At 38.5% G+C, this 17,398-nt stretch overlaps 2 protein-coding genes across 6 annotated transcripts in view; both read left to right on the top strand.

Annotated features, from left to right (window-relative positions):
• LOC133765234 (ATP-binding cassette sub-family E member 1-like) overlaps window positions 1–17,398 on the top strand; it is a 1,116,285-nt gene that overhangs the window by 585,045 nt on the left and 513,842 nt on the right. The window lies entirely within an intron of this gene.
• The window catches only part of MAP9 (microtubule associated protein 9), a 40,425-nt gene continuing 23,429 nt past the window's right edge, over window positions 403–17,398 (top strand). For 2 of the 5 annotated variants that reach the window (XM_062199454.1, XM_062199458.1), the window contains exons 1-7: window positions 403–488; window positions 1,163–1,304; window positions 2,653–2,737; window positions 4,103–4,423; window positions 8,553–8,776; window positions 13,206–13,299; window positions 15,276–15,526. In XM_062199454.1, the coding sequence (XP_062055438.1) occupies window positions 1,230–1,304; window positions 2,653–2,737; window positions 4,103–4,423; window positions 8,553–8,776; window positions 13,206–13,299; window positions 15,276–15,526 (1,050 nt within the window). In that variant the 5' untranslated portion in view covers window positions 403–488; window positions 1,163–1,229. The other 3 variants (XM_062199456.1, XM_062199457.1, XM_062199455.1) reach the window with 3 other exon arrangements.

Consider the following 17,398-nt stretch of genomic DNA (forward strand, 5'->3'; position numbering starts at 1 on the left):
GGCACTCAGCCATGCACCTTGTCTCTGCAAACTTCGTACGTGACATTTATTCCGTCCCATCCACTGACGCTCTGAGTCACAGAACTTCCGGTCCGAAAGGCGGCAGAACCGTGAATGTGCTTTGGCTCACGCAAACGCTCTCGGGCCCTGCAGGGAGCTGGGCGGGGGCTGTCTCCTAGGCAACCGCAGAAGTACCCCACCCCCTGGACGCAGAACGGTGACGTCACTTCTTAGTGCGGCTGGAGGGCGGTGTTGGGTACCCGGGAGACCCGTTGGTGGGGAAGTCACTTCCTGCCGGAGACGCTGTTTCCTAGCAACGGCCTCCCACCTCCGTTTTTAGTCCCGCCCCCTCGGTCAGTCGGGCGCTCGGTGTCCGAGCGCTGCTAGGCCCGGCCGCCGCGGGAGGCTCGCGCCGGAGGCCGTGCGCTCCGTGGTGGCGAGCCCGCCGCAGGAGTGGCGGGGGATCACGGGGCGGTGACTGCGCCGGGGTATGCGGGGGCCTGTTGTGTGCTGGGTTCCGGACGCCCTGAGGAGCTGGCGGGGAGCCGGGCGCTCGGGGCTCTGCGGGGAGCGGCCGTCCAGGTGCGCGCTGCTGCGGGTGGCGGGCGCGGCCGAGGCCCGGCCTTTCCTCAGATAGAGACTTTTAAGGCAGCCCATCGCGGAAACTTCCTTTTGCTTGATTTGGCTTTGTTTGCACTGTTGTGAGGGGCAAAGCGCTTGGAAAAATATCGCTGTTCGTGTTCTAACGTTAGGATCTTTTCCTTTGAATAGAGCAGTGTGCAAGCTGTGTGTGTGTGTGTGTGTGTGTGTGTGGCTGGTGCTCTTACACCTTTTACCCTGCCAGCCCTCCAGGCGCGGTCGGTTTGTACGCAGTGTTAACACTTTTGGAATAGAAGTGAAAAGTAAGGTGTATATTAACGGGCAGCATTTAAAGCTGTTTTAGGATAAATTCTTCCTGAATTTTCATTTTTGACAACAAGCTGCTTGTGAGGATCTGGTATTTCTTTGCAAGAACACTTATGTTTTCAGGTGAAGGTGTAGCTCCGTGTTCGTGCAGTGTTGGCTTGGCTCGGCTCCTGGGGGGCGGGGGGGGGAGGCACACACTGCAGTGGGAATTCTCAAGTGTGCGAAGAAGTCTGATTTGCCCTTTTGTGTATTTCAGCCACTATCAGAGGTTGGACTATTCCAGTTATTTATTAGCTGTTGTATAAAGGTAAAAGGACAACACGATGTCTGACGAAATTTTTAGCACAACTTTGGCTTATACAAAGAGTCCAAAAGTTACCAAAAGAACTACATTCCAGGTAAAGTATTTCAAACATCTTCATTTTCAGTGTTTTTACAACGTAAACGCTGTATTAGGGAGGTAGGAAGTGGTGATGCTACAATCAGTCCTGTATAAGGATGAGCAAACTTTACATTCCTTTGAGCTTTTGCTGAGGGTCATGTTGGGGCTCCAGGATTATTTAAACAACTACTCAGGAGCCTCATTATGAAGTTCTTACTAAGTTCAAAGTCAAAGGAGTTGTAATTATTCATTTGAGTAGCAGAGAGACAGAGTTCCCATCAGCTGATTCATTTCCAGGAGGACAGCAACAGTCAGGTCTGGGCCAGGCTAACGCCTAGAGCCAGGAACTCACTCTAGATCTTCCATAGCAGTGACAGGGACCCAACTCCCTGACCCATCCATCACCTTCTACCTACCAGGAGCACATTAGCAGGTATCCGGATTCAGGAGTGGAGCTGATACTGGCCCAAGCGCTCCTCTGTGTGATGCAGGCATCCCCACCTGCATCTTAACTGCCAGGCATAACTTCCTGTAAACATTTTGTGTTTTTCCTGTTGTAACATAGAAACATTTAAATTGTTTATGTTGTGTCTACGGTTCTGAACTCAGGCACCAAAGGTATTGATTGCCTCCATTTCAGGAATGTGCCAAAATAAAAATATTTTAAAAATACTAGTTTGAGGGCAGGTGTGGGGGCAGCAGGTTAAGCTGCTATTGAGACACGCGTGTCCTACATGAGAGTGCCTCGTTGAGTCCAGGCCACTCTGCTTCTGGTTCAGCTTCCTGCTAACTGGGAGGCAGGAGGTGATGGCCCAAGTACTTGGGTTCTTGCCACCCACATGGGAGACCTGGATGATGTTCCTGGCTCTTGGCTTCAGCCTGGCCCAGCTTTGGTTGTCTCAGGCATTTGAGGAGTATGAATCAGTGGATGGAATGAATATCTCTTTCTCTGTTTCCCTCCTCACCCCTCCACCTCTGTCACTTTGCTTTTGAAATAAATAAATTATCTTTCAAAAAAGCACAAGTTTCTTTCAGAATGCCAATTTCTAATAAATTCTGTCTAAATTGAGTTTGGTTTCTTACCTTCCGGCTTGAATTACCCTTATAACCTGCAATTAATGTATTTGATAGTGTCCGTCTCCTCCAGTTTAATTGCAGGCTCTGTGAGGAAGGTGTCTTGTCTGTGACATAGCACACTGAATCTCAGGGCGCAGGTGCATGGCACAAACTAGGCTTCCAACGCATGTTAAATCAGTGGAACCTCCCTTTGGAAGCGGTTATTAAGCAAGTATTATTCATTTGAAACTTCCAAATAGGAGACCTCCACATTTGGGCAGGAGTTGATTTTAATTGTTTTCTTTCAGGATGAGCTAATAAGAGCAATTACAGCTCGCTCGGCCAGGCAGAGGAGCTCTGAGTACTCCGAGGACTGTGACAGTGATGAGATTGGTATGGAGAAGTAAACCATGTTTCTTCTTTTCACTTCCTTACTTCTTTAGCAACCCATCGTCACTTTACGCTAACATATTACCCGTGGATTCGATTGGTTTTAGATTTCAACCTTTTGATTAGTGGAAAGCAACTCTTATTTTCAAGAATTTGTCTAAGTGTATCTTGTTTGAATTATAAATTAACTGGCAACACGTGTGCTAATAAAAGAGGGCTATCCTTTTGGAGTTGGAGAAAGTTTTATGTTTAAGGTTCACAACCCTACAGCTGGTTGATAACCAAGGACCCACAGAACTACTTTGGTGCATATTGGAAGCACTTTTGTAATGCTTGTCATACATCACATTTTTTTGTCTGTCAGTGTGAAAAACAGATCCTTCACATTGTGTATATTACTACCTTCTTGATTTAATTTACTTATTTAAACTTATTATTATTTTAGGTATTAAATATAGGCACACAAAATTCTGAACTTTTAATTCAGTTTTCTATTCCTTACTGTGCACTGGGAGACTCTTAATGTTCTCTGTAACAAGTAATCAAATAATAATTAAATCACTGCCATGGTGTAAAGTTCTTTAGTTCTTTTTTTTTTTTTTTTTTTTTTTTTTTTGGACAAGTAGAGTTATAGACAGTGAGAAAGGTCTAACTTCCATTGGTTCACTCCCCTAATGGCCGCTACAGCCGGTGCTGCGTGGATCTAAAGCCAGGAGCCGGGTACTTCTTCCCGGTCTCCCATGCGGGTGCAGGGACCCAAGCACTTGGGCCATCCTCCGCTGCCTTCCCGGGCCACAGCAGAGAGCTGGACTGGAAGAGGAGCAACTGGGACTAGTACCCAGCGCCCCAACAAACTAGAACACAGGGTGCCGGTGCCGCAGGCGGAGGATTAGCCAAGTGAGCCACGCCACCAGCGTAGATGTTCTGTTAAAAATAATATGTAGTTTTGTGGACAAAACTGTAGTTCCAAAATATTTATGGGGAAAAAAAAAGCTAGTTAAATTATTCCATTGACAGTTGCTGTTGATTTTATACAGAGTCATTTGCAAAGAAAGTTTTATACTCCAAACTTTGGTTGAAATGTCCCACTGCTGACAGTTATTTTGAAGAGATTTGGGTGGTGGTTCCCAGGGCAAGTACAGTACTTGGCACTGATTGATTTTGAGTAAATCAGTGAAATGGAAATTTTACTTTATATATGCCAATAAAAGCTGCCTATATTAGGTATTTTGAAGAGCTGCAAAATAGATTTGCACTCATGCATGATGTATGTTTTTCCAGTCATTTCTGTTCTTTAATCTTTTTTGTTCATGCAACCTTTAAGACTAAAATATACCATTGAAATACTTTTTTTTTTCTATTTTTCAGTTTCTTTGGGGGATTTTTCTGATACCTCAGTAGATGAAAATTCAATTAAGAAGAAAATGAATGATTTTCATATATCAGATAATGAAGAAAAGAGTGCTCCAAGACTGACTTTTTTGAAATCCAAGAAATCAAGCAATGACCTAATCAAAGATAAGCCAGAATTGACCATCAAGAATGATGAGGAAATGGCACCCAATGGTTGTGAAGACATAGTCATAAATTCCTCATCTGAATCTCAAAGTAAAGGCCAAGAAATTGAGAAAGACAAAATTAAACTGAAACCCAAACCCAGAATTCTTTCGGTGAAAAGCACATCTTCAGGTAATTTGTTGGTTAGCTATAATCGCGCTTCTTGAAAACTATTTTAATATAATCCGCACAAAATACTCTTGTATCTAGTATATGTTTAAGGGGGAAAAGCCATCAGATCTAGCTTTTTAATTTTATATATATATAAAGCAAAATAATACATCCCTAGAGGAAACCTGTAGTTAGGCTTTCTGGCTGTGTTATCAGTGTCGCATCTTGCTGCTGCTGCAAAGAAAGCCAGAACACCTTCATTCAGAAGCTGCAGCTGCCAAAATCCCACACCAGTGAGCTTGAGTTTTGCTTTTTTAGGGACAGATGTGCAATGTAATCCTTTCTAAGCCCCTCGGACTCTGGAGATTAGAGCTAAAACAGCATTGGAACTAATCCTGAAAACAGTCATTCCCATATCAACATTTTGCCAGAAAATTTTTTTGACGTTTGTCTACTTGAAGGGTCAGTTTTGTTGTTGCTTTCCCCACTGTTTCCCTGAGCGCTAGGCACAGAGGAGCAAAGGTGGAGTGGAGCAAGGACCAACCTCTTTAATGACTCCCAGGCCACCACACAAGAAGTTGTACAGGCAGTGTTAAAGACTTGGTGTCTTCCAGTTTTGTTGCTTTCTGTTTTATAAAGGAAATACTCATTGATGCTAACTTCATAAAAATGTCTTTGTTTTATATCATCAGTAGATACAATGCTGGCCAATAGTTCACACGTTATACATTAAATATCACTGATAACATCAGAGAACATTTTAGGTATGTGTTAAGCAGCAGCTCCTTCTCCCTCTGCCACCAATCCCATTAACTTTGAAATGATGAAAAGAACACTTGAAAATGTGTCCAGGACATTGGAAGAAAAGTCACTATATATTGGTTATGTATAACATCAGCAAATACATGAAACTTTACCATATTCATATGAAGGAAGATGTCGCCTACTCTTCCTGTTCTTCAGAGCTGTTTGAGAATATATTGAATTGTGTTTCATAAAAACTACACGAATGCAAGCAGAAGGCAAAAAGAAGCAGAATTAGCTTCTAAATTCTACCTTTGCAGTATAGTGAGTGGAATCAAAGAGAGGAAGGGAACATGATTGAAATTTATTAAGGAAATGTGGGGCCAGTGTTGTGGTACAATAAGTCCCCTCTTGTGATGCCAGCATCCCATGTAGGGAGTGCCAGTTCAGGTCCAGGATGCTGTGCCTCTGATGCAGCTCCCTCCTAATGGGCCTGTGAAAGCAGCAGCAGATGGGCCAAGTACTTCAGCACCGGAAACCCATGTGTGAGGCCTGGATGGAATTTCAGGCCCCTGGCTTCAGCCTGGTCTAGACATGGTTGTTGTGGCCATTTTTGGATAGAACCAATAGCTAGGAGATCCTCATCTCTTCTCTCTCCCTTCCCCTCTTTCTCTCTCTTTTTCTCTCTTTCTCTGCATTTAAACAAAAGTAAAGAAAAAGGAAAATGTCAGCATATAACAGCTAGAAATTGGTCTTAGACATATGGAAATATAGAATTAGAAATTTATGGTATATAGGGGCCAGTGCTGTGGTGCAGTTGGCTAATCCTCTGCCCGCAGCACTGGCATCCCTTTGGGGCACCAGTTCTAGTCCTGCTGCTCCTCTTTTAATCCAGCTCTCTGCTATGGCCTGGGGAAGCAGTGGAAGATAGCCCAAATGCTTAGGCTTCTGCACCTGCATGGGAGACCCAGAAGAAGCTCCTGGCAGCTGCCTTCGGATCAGCCTAGCTCTGGCCGTTGTGGCCATTTGGGGAGTGAATCAGCGGATGGAAGACCTCTCTCTCTGTCTCTACCTCTCACTGTCTGTATCGCTGCCTCTCAATTAAATAAATAAAAATCTTTAAAAAAAAAAAAAAGAAATTTAAGGTAGATAAATAGGCAATCCACTTATTTAATATTTAAAAAAAAAAAAAGCTGTGGTAAACTAAAATGAATATGGAAATACTCAAACCAGAAAGTGGCAGCAAAACTCTAACTGATCCACTTAGGGGTGTGTTTACACATACACACCACTTGTATATCTGCACATGTAATATAATTACCTAAATAGCTAATGTTATATGTTTGATTATGAAACAAAGTTTGAAAAAAGTATTTGGGCATTTGTTTTATTTCTGAGAACTTGACAATACTTCTCGAAGTGGAGTTTTGGTATACATTATATTAAAGTCGTTAACCCTCAGGTTCTTAAAATTGAAGAATGAAAATTGAGGTTAGTGGTCTTAAGATAATACCTGGCATATAGAATTCATTGAGGATCTGATGAATAATTCATTTATGAAAGAATTAATGTGGTTTACAAATATAGTTTTATACTCTGAATTCTTAGATTTTTTTTTTCATGTTGTATAGGATCCTTCTGAGTAGCAAATAATGCTTTATTTATTTGGAAGGCACAAGGACAGAGATAGAGAGAGAGAGAGATGCAGAGATCCCCCATCTGCTGATTGACCATTAAAACAGTAGAACTTGAAAATGTTGCCTGCTTGTCTTTTGTAAAAAGTGCAGTGACCAGACTTCTTCAATTTGTAGAGCAAGTGTCACTTGGGTGGTGATTGCAGGAAATATTTTCTGCAGGCTAAGTTGTTTTTGTTTTAATGTTAATATCACCAGAGTCCTGGTCTTTGCAGTCAGGTGCTTGTGCTTTAACCCCAGATCTGTAACTTACTAGGTTTGTGACCTTGGATACAAGACCTCTTCTTCCATTTATTAATCTATGAAATAGACTTAACAGTTGAAACACCTCTAGGAGATAAATGACTTCATGTATTTGAAGTGCTTGTAACAGTTCTGGCATGAATTAAGCATTTTATAAATACATCTTTTTAGTCATTTTGATATTTAGTATTTGTTCATAAACAGATTATTTTATTTATCCACAAATCCATTATAGTATGTTGCCAGCACTGTGATGATAGAAAAGAATACAACAATAAAAGATGTAGCGCAGTCATCCAAGACTTAATTTAGTCAGGATGTGTTTGAAAGGTATGATGAACCAATTAAGGAAAAATGGGCCCCTGTGTGTTCCAAGTTCTGAGTTTCAATATTTTAAATTTCTCTACTTTTCCTAGATACACAAAGAGCTTACAGTAGAAATGTAAAGAGTAGAAGCGAAGAGAGAGATTTGTCTTGTAGCGCTACTAGTCAGACTTTGGATATTGAGCAAAGGAAAGGGAGGAATCAAAGATGACTCTTGGATTTGGAGTTGAAGATTTGGCCAGAGTTTAGATCATACAGAACATTCACAGAGGAACACTTAGAATGCTACCAATTTGGTAGTGTTTTGGAATGTAATCTTCTAACATTTATAAGCCCATTTATAGAGAAAGAAGAGGAATATGTTAATACAATTTTAACATTTTTAGAAAATGTCACTGGTGGAACAATGGAGAAATAAATATTTTTATTTTAATTTTACACTTAAAGTTAAGACAAAAATATAAAAATGATAAGCCTTCCATCAACATATTGAGAGATGGAAACACATTAGTTCTTGTTTTAAAGTTAGAAATAAATAGTAACTGTAAATTAAATATCTGCTAGAGAAGTCTTATGAATGCAATTATATTCACAAATTATCTAGTTCTACATTTCTTCATTGTAAAGGGGCACTTCTATCCCCTGTGTGCCAACTTCACCATCTTCTTATTTGTAACAGGCTTTGGCTTATAATTTTGTTTATTGAGAATCATCTCCTTTTCCAATCTGTAGAGTCCTTGTACAGGGCCTGCTATCAGGTACTCAATAAAGGTTTAGAGGAACCTCCTCATTTTATACCGGTAGACCAAGGGAAGGTATCATTTTGTTTTTGTTTTCTTGAATATCTAGAATACAATGAAGTTCATAAAGTTGAAGAGTTAGGATTTCATAAACAAGTATATTATACTAAAATATATATGTTAGCTGCTTTCAAGATAGCAAATATCTTTTTATTTTGGTTAAGAACTGTCATTTAATTGCACTTTATGTGAGCTCTGGGTAGACAAGGATTGTGGCATTCGTATGCACTCTCCAGGACAGAGAGGCAAGGGCAGGAACAGAATGGAAGTAGGGAGGCCACCTGGGGGTAGTTGAAGCCATGGTCTTTGTTTGATACACTGGACTTACAGCATTTTATCTTTCAGCAGAAAACAACAGCAGCCTTGAAGCAGATGACCACTTGAAACCTTTACCTCGGCCAAGGAGCATGTTAAAAAAGAATAGCTACAGGGAGCAGAAAGATAGACTGGAAGAAAAAGAAATCTCTCCCAATCAAGAACCACAGGTACAGTCTGCACCTTCTTCCCCTCCGAGGCCAAGTGGCACAGAATTAGAAGCTGAGAAGAAAGAGGAAAATGGTCATCCTGAGGTTAGTACTACTTCTTTGTGTTCTTGAATTTAAGCCTTTGCATCTGATTGTATGTGTGTGTGAGAGAGAGAGAAAGAGAGAGAGAGAGAGAATTTGTGTTTGTGTTTTTACATATTTTCTTTTGGAATTGATATGGAAATGGTTTCAAATTTTTTTAAAAAAATCAATATCCAATTAAACTATGGCATACCAGTGATTATAAGATACATCCAATTTCAGGGAAAGTATGATGTAGAAAAAAAGATGTTTCTCTTTAGAATCTATATGATACTATAATTTTCAGTTGTAATCTATTTTTAATTTACATATTTTTAAATTATGTAATTTATGGGTACAGATAATATAGCTAGTATCACTTTATTCATCTGGCTTAATTGACTCAACAGATATGTATTGAATGTTTATGACACTGTTTTATTTTATTTGAATATGCCAAAATGGAATTGAATATGATGCTTGACATTTCTACCAGGGAATTTACATCTTGTTCTTAAAGGATAGCACCTAGTCCCCTCTCTTTATATTCCACTGTGGGAAGCAGACTTCCAGCTCATATTTCACATGAGGAAAATATGAGAGGAACATTCTTCTTCCACAAGCTATGTGGGGGCATCAGGATAAATGAGCTTGGTGTGGAAGGATCTGCTCCCTGGGAGGTAATACAAAAGGGGCCACAAGGCGCTCCTTTGTACTGTGGCTGAATGCTTAAATTCCTGCAATTTGGACCTGAGCTGTTGGGAAGCACAATAGGCATCTCATTCAGATCTTCTGCTGCTTTCCCAGTAAAGTAAACAGTTTGCCTGACTCCTCTGTGCTCTTTGTAACTTGTTCAGAAAATCGGGGCAGAGAGGGGGAGAAACCCAAACAATTAACTTTATGTATGACACGTACTTTGTACTTTAGTGTGATATGTACTTATGTATGATATGTACTTGTGTATGATAAAATTGTCCTCTCGGTTCTGGTGCCAACGTTCAATATCCAGGTGTAGGCAGAGCTGTGTTCCCTCTGAAGGCTTCAGGGAAGAATTCTTGCCTCTTTCAGCTCTGCTGGTTGGCTGCAGTCCTGAGCATTCCCTGGTTTGTAGCTGTCGGTGTCAACCCTGCCTTCATTACTGCATAGCCTTCTTTCCTGTTTCTCCTTGGTGTTTCTGTGACTCCTTCTTCTCTAAAAAAAGAAACCAGTCATCAACCTTAGGGCCCGCCCTAATCCTGTATGTCCTCCTCTTAACTAAGTACAACTGTAAATGTCTTATTTTTAAATAAGGTCATATTTTGAGGTTGTGAATAGACCTGAACTTGGGGAAAGAACTATTCAGATGGGTAGATACATAATTTTGAATGCTGTTTTCGAACATTTCTTAATTGCTGTGTTGAATACCCACTCTGTGTTTCAGTATTTCGTAAGGAAAAAGTGTTCCCAAAGTTTTAAAGTAGCATCATACTGTGACATAGAATTCCACAGAAAAATATCCAACCCTAGTCCCATCATCTAACAGTACTGATGTTCATTTTACAACTTTATATTACACTGTTTTCCTATACCTGCTTATTTGCCATCTTAATATTCATAATCTTTTGGGTTTTTCTTTAAGATTTTTAAATGTATTATTTATTTACTTTTGAGTGGCAGGGACCTAAATACTTGAGCCATCAACACCTACTGCCTCCCAGAGTACATTGTAGCAGAAAGCTGATCAGAAGTTGAGTAGCCTGGACTTGAATCCATGCTCTCTGATATGGGTTGCTGGTATCCCAAGCAACATCTTAACCATGGTACCAATACCCACTCCCTTTTGTAATGTTTTGTATCATTCTTTTCTTCATCTCTTAATATTAGATCATGAGTATTTTCATGCTGCTTGGGTGATCTTGAGACCACATTAACATTCAGATCCAAAACATAACCCAGAACACAGAATTATTATCATGCCATTGGATATTTCTATTTTTTTAAAATTTTTTTGACAGGCAGAGTGGACAGTGAGACAGAGACGGAGAGAAAGGTCTTCCTTTTCCATTGGTTCACCCCCCAATGGCCGCTGTGGCCAGTGTGCTGCGGCTGGTGCACCGCGCTGATCCGAAGCCAGGAGCCAGGTGCTTCTCCTGGTCTCCCATGCGGGTACAGGGCCCAAGGACTTGAGCCATGCTCCACTGCACTCCCGGGCCATAGCAGAGAGCTGGACAGGAAGAGGAGCGACTGGGACAGAATCCGGTGCTCCGACCGGGACTAGAACCTGGTGTGCTGGCGCCGCAGGCAGAAGATTAGCCTATTGAGCCGTGACACTGGCTGGATACTTCTATTTTTAACAATCTGAGTTTTCCATACATGAAGTATCTCCATGATTGTGCTCTGAATCTTCTTTAAGTTTATGGTTTCAGGCATTTCCCATCTGTTTTTTGTTTAAGCCTTCTCCCTCCTTTATGTTTAACTTTTGGCTTTTCGCTGGTCTGTTTCCATCCATATTCTGTCATTCTCAAGCCTCTTAGTAAACTCTTACTTGACACTGTACCTCTACCTACTGCCTCACACTCCTGCAGAAGGCATAGCTAGATACTGAAAGGATGAGCTACTTTGTTTTATCACTGTATCCTCACCTCCCACTTTTCCTGTCGATGTGTGTGTGTGCATGTGTGTGTGAGGTGGCATGGGCGTGTATATCATAATGTTCTTGTGTTAAAGTAACCTAGAATTCCTGGGATAAAGTCTGGTTGATTATGGCGTAGTATTTTATTATGGGATTTGATTTCTTAATATTTTGTTAAAATTTTTACATCTATATTTATGAAGGTTATTGGTGTATATATTTTTTCTTATATATTGTTATCAGGCTTGTTTATTAATTGAGTTGAGTAATACCTCTTCCTGCTTTACTTCCTAATAGTTTAGTGTGAAACCAAAAGTTTGGTACCATTTTTCCCTTTAATGAGAAGAATCACCAGCAAAATTATTCCGATCTGGAGAGGTCTTTGGGCTTAAATTCAGTTGTTTTTGTAATCTGCTGTTCAGATTTTTCCATTTCAACAGTTTAGTGACTTGTGTGTACTGAGAAATTGAGACATTACATTTATAAACACAGTTGTCCATGATGCTGCCTTATCCTTTTGGTATCCATAGGATTATCATTACATTCTTTTACCTCTAATGCATATATTTTTTGTTTTCTGTCTCTATTTCTTGTCAAATATTTATAGACTGCTTAGTTTTATTCAGCTTTTCACAAGAACAAACTTGGGCTTTGCTAGTATCTCTGTTGTGTATTTCCATTTTCACTGCTTTTCAGTGTTTATTCATTTCTTTTACTTTCTTTGATTTAATTTATATCACTGAGTGAAAAGTTTCTCATTGACTTTAAGCCTTTCATCCTTTCTAGTAAAACCTTCGAAAGCTGTAAATTTTCTTCTCTGCACTGCTTTAGCAGCCCCAACTTTTTTGATGCCTTTTACTTTCATTGCAATTTCTTTAAATATAATTTCTAATTTCCAATGTGATTTATTTTGGGGCAAATCAATTTTTTGTGGTAAATAACATTTTAAAAGTTTTATTTATGATTTTATTTGAAAGGCAGAGACAGACAAAAAAGACAAAGAGGTCCCACCCACTGATTACTCCCCAGATGCTCATAACAACCAGGGCTATGTCAAACTGAAGTCAGTCTGGATCTCCCAAATGGGTGGCAAAGACCCAACAACTTTGAAACATCCCCAGCTGCCTCCCAAAGTGTGCATCAGGAGGAAGCTAGAAATGGAAGCAGAGCTGGGCCTCTAACCCAGGCACTCTGATACGGGATGCACACTTCCAAAGTACCATCCCAACTACTATGCCAAACACTTGCCCCCAAATTAAACTTCCCATATGATACCATCATTACCTTTTGAAAAGATTATTACTCTATGAAGACATGTTTAATTTAGTTTCAAATATGTTTATTTTGTCTCAGATATAATCTTCAGAATTTTGAGGAAAACTCAAATACATCAAATCCCTGTGATTTCCTACCTAAAATATGTAGAATTACCTGGGTTTATAAATCTTTCATTTAGACAACTGTTAATATTTGTCTGAGAGAAGATATTTTTTACCTACTGTCATCTTTATACTTTTGTTGAAAGAGGAATTGTAGAAAGAAATGTCAGTCTAGTCATTGCCTTAGATATTTATAAAAGATTTGAACAGCAGGAGTTTTGAAAAATACTTATAGAGATACCAGTTATATAAAGGACTAGAATAATTCTTTTAGTGATCCTTTTTAATGACTAGGACATCAAAGTTTAAAGTATATTCTTTTCTACTATCTTGATACTTGGTGTTTGAACAACTAGCTCCTAATAATGCATAATTTTGAGTTATAACAAAGTTTTAATAAAGCTATTGCCTCCACAAATCTTGGGAACTAAACTTATATGGTAAATGTGTTTCTTTTAAACAGGACCCATGTGCAACAAATCTATCACCATCATCCCTTAGACAAAGTGCTGGAAATTCCTTTTCACCAGAACCTGGGGAAAAATCATCCATAAAAGGTAGACATATATAATTTTGTGTCTTATTTGTGACATCTGTATTGCTTAGAATTCTGTTTGTTAGAGAAATGATACTTTTTATAGTTACAAGGAAAATAACTATTTGTGTTAGTCTGAGTTTTAATCCCAACTATACAGTTTATTAACTATTGTTACTTTAGATGCCAAAAAGTGATCTCTGAGTGCCTAAGTTATATATTATCTCTCTCATAAGGCAGTTGTGGAAATCAAGTGACAAAGGGCATTTCAGCCATTAGGCAGTGCCTGGTACAAGTACAGTGACCACGTAAGGTAAACTATTACTATATATGCGTTGCTGCAGCAGACTGTAATGCAGCATAATGGCTAGGTGAAATTCTAGAGTGAAACTAAACTAGATTTGAATCCATACACAACAACATGAGCATTGTAACCAACCTATCTTGCCCTGTATATTGATCTTTAGATAAAAATGTGCTACCTCATAGGGTGTTGTGAAAATTAAATTAATGAATAATGTACATGAAGCACTTAGAACAGTACCGTGGTAAGCACATAGTAAGTGCAACATGTGTCTCATGCAGTGCTGCTTTTCTTAGGGGCATGACATGTGGCTTAATGAGAGAGCTAAAAGGCATGGCTGTCTCTAGGACTGGGATGTGTAACTAGCATTAACTAAGTGCTTACTGTGTAGCATTTTTGTCATTTTTCAGATGAGAAAAACTGACGTGCAAAGATATTGGGAATCGTACCCGAGTTTAGTGATGGAGCCATAGTTTGAATTTACAGCTCCAAAATCCCCATTGTTTTCACTGACTAGATTAACATTTCTAAAAGTTCAGTGACGAGTTGAGTTGTGGTCAGTCTCCAAATGTGAATGTGTCCTATAATAATAAAGTGATTTTAAACGTAGCTTACCCCAAAACAAGTTTCCAGAAAAATGAATGCAGCAGAATTAATTCTTTTGATAGTAAAGGTTACACATTTAGCCTGGAGGTACATCTTGGTAGAATTGAAACTTGATAATTCACATAAAAGTATTGATTTCTTTCTGTTGAACATCTGTAAGTGCAACAGAATTAGAATAGAAGCCATTAAGTAAAAGCACAGCTGAACCATCTTATTCTGGAGTTGAGCACCAAGAGGGTCAGTAACCAGCCTGTCCTTAGTGCCCTTTTTAGTATCAGGGTCAGCACTGTCTCAGGGTGGGGGTGCAACTGCCCAGCTACTGACTTTATTCTCTGTGTAAAATTGCATTGGTTCTTGGTTCTCCTTCATCTGTGCAAATCTACAGCCGCACTGCCAGTAACTGTAGTAGCTGTGTGCCCCTTGTTCCAGCTCAGACACACTCAAACGTTAGAATTGAATGGATACTACCGTCTCACTTCATGGGTTCATACATCACCACCAAAGTCTTCCAGTATGGTTTGTTTGGGGTAGTTATTCCGTTATATTTATTAATATGCTGTTTTTCTAATTATTAGATTTTTGGAGTGCTTCATTAGGTTAAGAGTAGTTATTGTCTTTTTTTGTAACTCACAATTTATTCAAGTGTAATATTTTAGTTTGCTTTATACAGTCTTCCCTCGGTATCCACAAGAAATTGGTTCCAGGACCCCTGGCAGATACCAAAATCTGTGGGTGCTCAAACCACTATTAATGATACGGTATTTGCATAATTTCCCATATACTTTAAATCCTCTCCAGATTATTTATAATACCCATTACATTGAAAATGCCATGTAAGTAGTTCTACATTGTATTGCTTAGGAAATAACAAGAAAAAAAGTCCAGAGGAGTTCAATGGAGATACAATTATATTTGTAAAACTATCTTTGATCTGAAATTGATGGAGTCTATAGCTATGTAATCTATAGATGTTAAGAACCAGCTGTATTTCGTTATACAAGAAAAAGAGATAATAGCCAGTCTTCATGTAAAGCAAACTACCTTATTAATTCAGAAGAGAGTTCTAGTGCTGTTACTCTGTCTCCAAGTAGATCAGAATGAAGAATTCACTGAAAACTGTGCTTCCTTGAAATCAAATGCAAATAAAGAGAATTCATTATTGATGGACTTTGTTACTACTGCACTTGAGAAACCTAAAGAAAGTCATTTGACTGCTGAGGGCCATAAAGAAGAAAAGGAGAAGGCTGAACTGGTAACAGATGATAACTCAGCAGTTGATCCATCACTATTTAAATCTCAGAGTATCTTATTATCCACCAGTCCAACAGAATCTGCAAAGGTATTTATATACATTTACACTACTTATTCTGTCCTATAGTTTCAAACTTAAAAAATTTTAAAGTATTTTATCTTTTGTGTTACAAACTTTGAATTATAGAAAACTATAATTGTAGAAAACTCATCTTTTAGTAGTAGTGTTAAGTGGTTTTTACTTAATTAAATTGAATTTTAACTTCAAGAAAGATTTGTAGTGAATATAATGAAACCCATTGTTTTGCAAAAAAAAAACAAAGGTATATAATATACATTTTGTTGCTTTATTTTTTTTACTTTCCTTGAAAGCAGGAATAATAATATCATATAACATGGGATTCATGACAAAGATCATAAAGTGAGGAAAGAAGGGAATATTATTATGTAAGGTATATAATTCAGTGAACATAATATTTATAAGTATGTAGCAAGTACTATGGCATCTGAACCTTATTGTCATTTTTCTTAGCATTTCCCTGATGGCTAGTGATGCTGAGCAGTTTATCATGTGCTGTTAATTGTTCCTTTGCTGTGCAGAAGCTTCTTAGTTTGATGTAATCCCATTTATTGAGGTCTTCTTCAAAAAGATTTTGCTTGTACCAGTGTCTTGGAGTGTTTCCTCTTTGCTTTCCTCTACTAGTTTCCTAGCATAAGGTCTTCTGTTTAGATCTTTGTCCATTTTGAATGGATTTTTGTATAGTGTGTACATTAGGGGTTTTGATTCACACTTCTGCATGTAGAAATCCAATTTTCCCAACACCATTTATTGAAGAGATTGTCTTCTCTCCAGGCAATATTTTTAGCACATTTATCAAAGATAAATTGGCTGTGCATGCATGGATTTCTTTCTGGAGTTTCTATTCTGTTCCATTTGCGTATGTGTTTACTTTTATGTCAGTCTCACACAGCTGTGGTGAAAGTAGCCTTATTGTAAGTCTTCACATCAGGTATTGTGATGCCTCTGGTTTGTTTTTATTATTCAAGACTGCTTTCACTAATGAGGGTCTATTGTGTTTCTAAATGAATTTTAGGATTGTTATTTCCAATTTGTGAAGAATGACATTGGTATTTTGATGGACATTGTGTTGAATCTGTAAATTGCTTTGGGTAGTATGGACATTCTGATAACATTAATTCATTTAATCCATAAGCATGAGAGACTCCATTTATTTATATTTCCTATTTCTTTCTTTAGTGTTTTGTAATTTTCATTGTGGAGGTCTTTTTTGTCCCTGGTTAAATTTATCCCAAGGTCATTTTTTTTTGTTAGCTATTACAAGTAGGATTGTTCTTACAAGTTCTTTCTCAGCAAGACCATTGCTGGTGTATAAAAAATAATACTGATTTTTGTGTATTGATGTTGTTACCTGAAACTTTGCTGAATTCTCTTATCACTTCTAATAGTCTCATAATGGAGTGTTTTGTTTCCATTTATATAGAACCATGTCATCTGCAAACAGGGGTAATTTGACTTTCTACTTTCTGATTTATAAACCTTTAATTTCTTTCTCTGGCTAAAACTTCCTGTACTGTATTGTTTAAAACTGGGAAGAGTCGACATCTTTGACCAGATATTAGTGGAAATATTTCTAGAATTTCCCTATTCAATAAAATGTTGGCTGTGGGCTTGTCATATATAGCCTTTATTATCCTGAGATATGTTCCTTCAATACTTAATTTGAGGTTTTTATCATGAAAGGAAGTTGTATGTTATCAAATGCTTTCTGTGCAGAATTGAGGTAGCCATATGATTTTTATCCTTCATGTTTATTGATTTGCCTATGTTGAATCATCTCTGCATTCCTGAGATAAAAACCACATGGTCAGATTGGTTGATATTTTTCATGTTGTTGGATTTGATTTGTTCGTACTTTATTGAAGAATTTTTCATCTATGT

This window comes from Lepus europaeus, chromosome 8, assembly GCF_033115175.1.
Source record: "Lepus europaeus isolate LE1 chromosome 8, mLepTim1.pri, whole genome shotgun sequence".
NCBI lineage: Eukaryota > Metazoa > Chordata > Mammalia > Lagomorpha > Leporidae > Lepus > Lepus europaeus.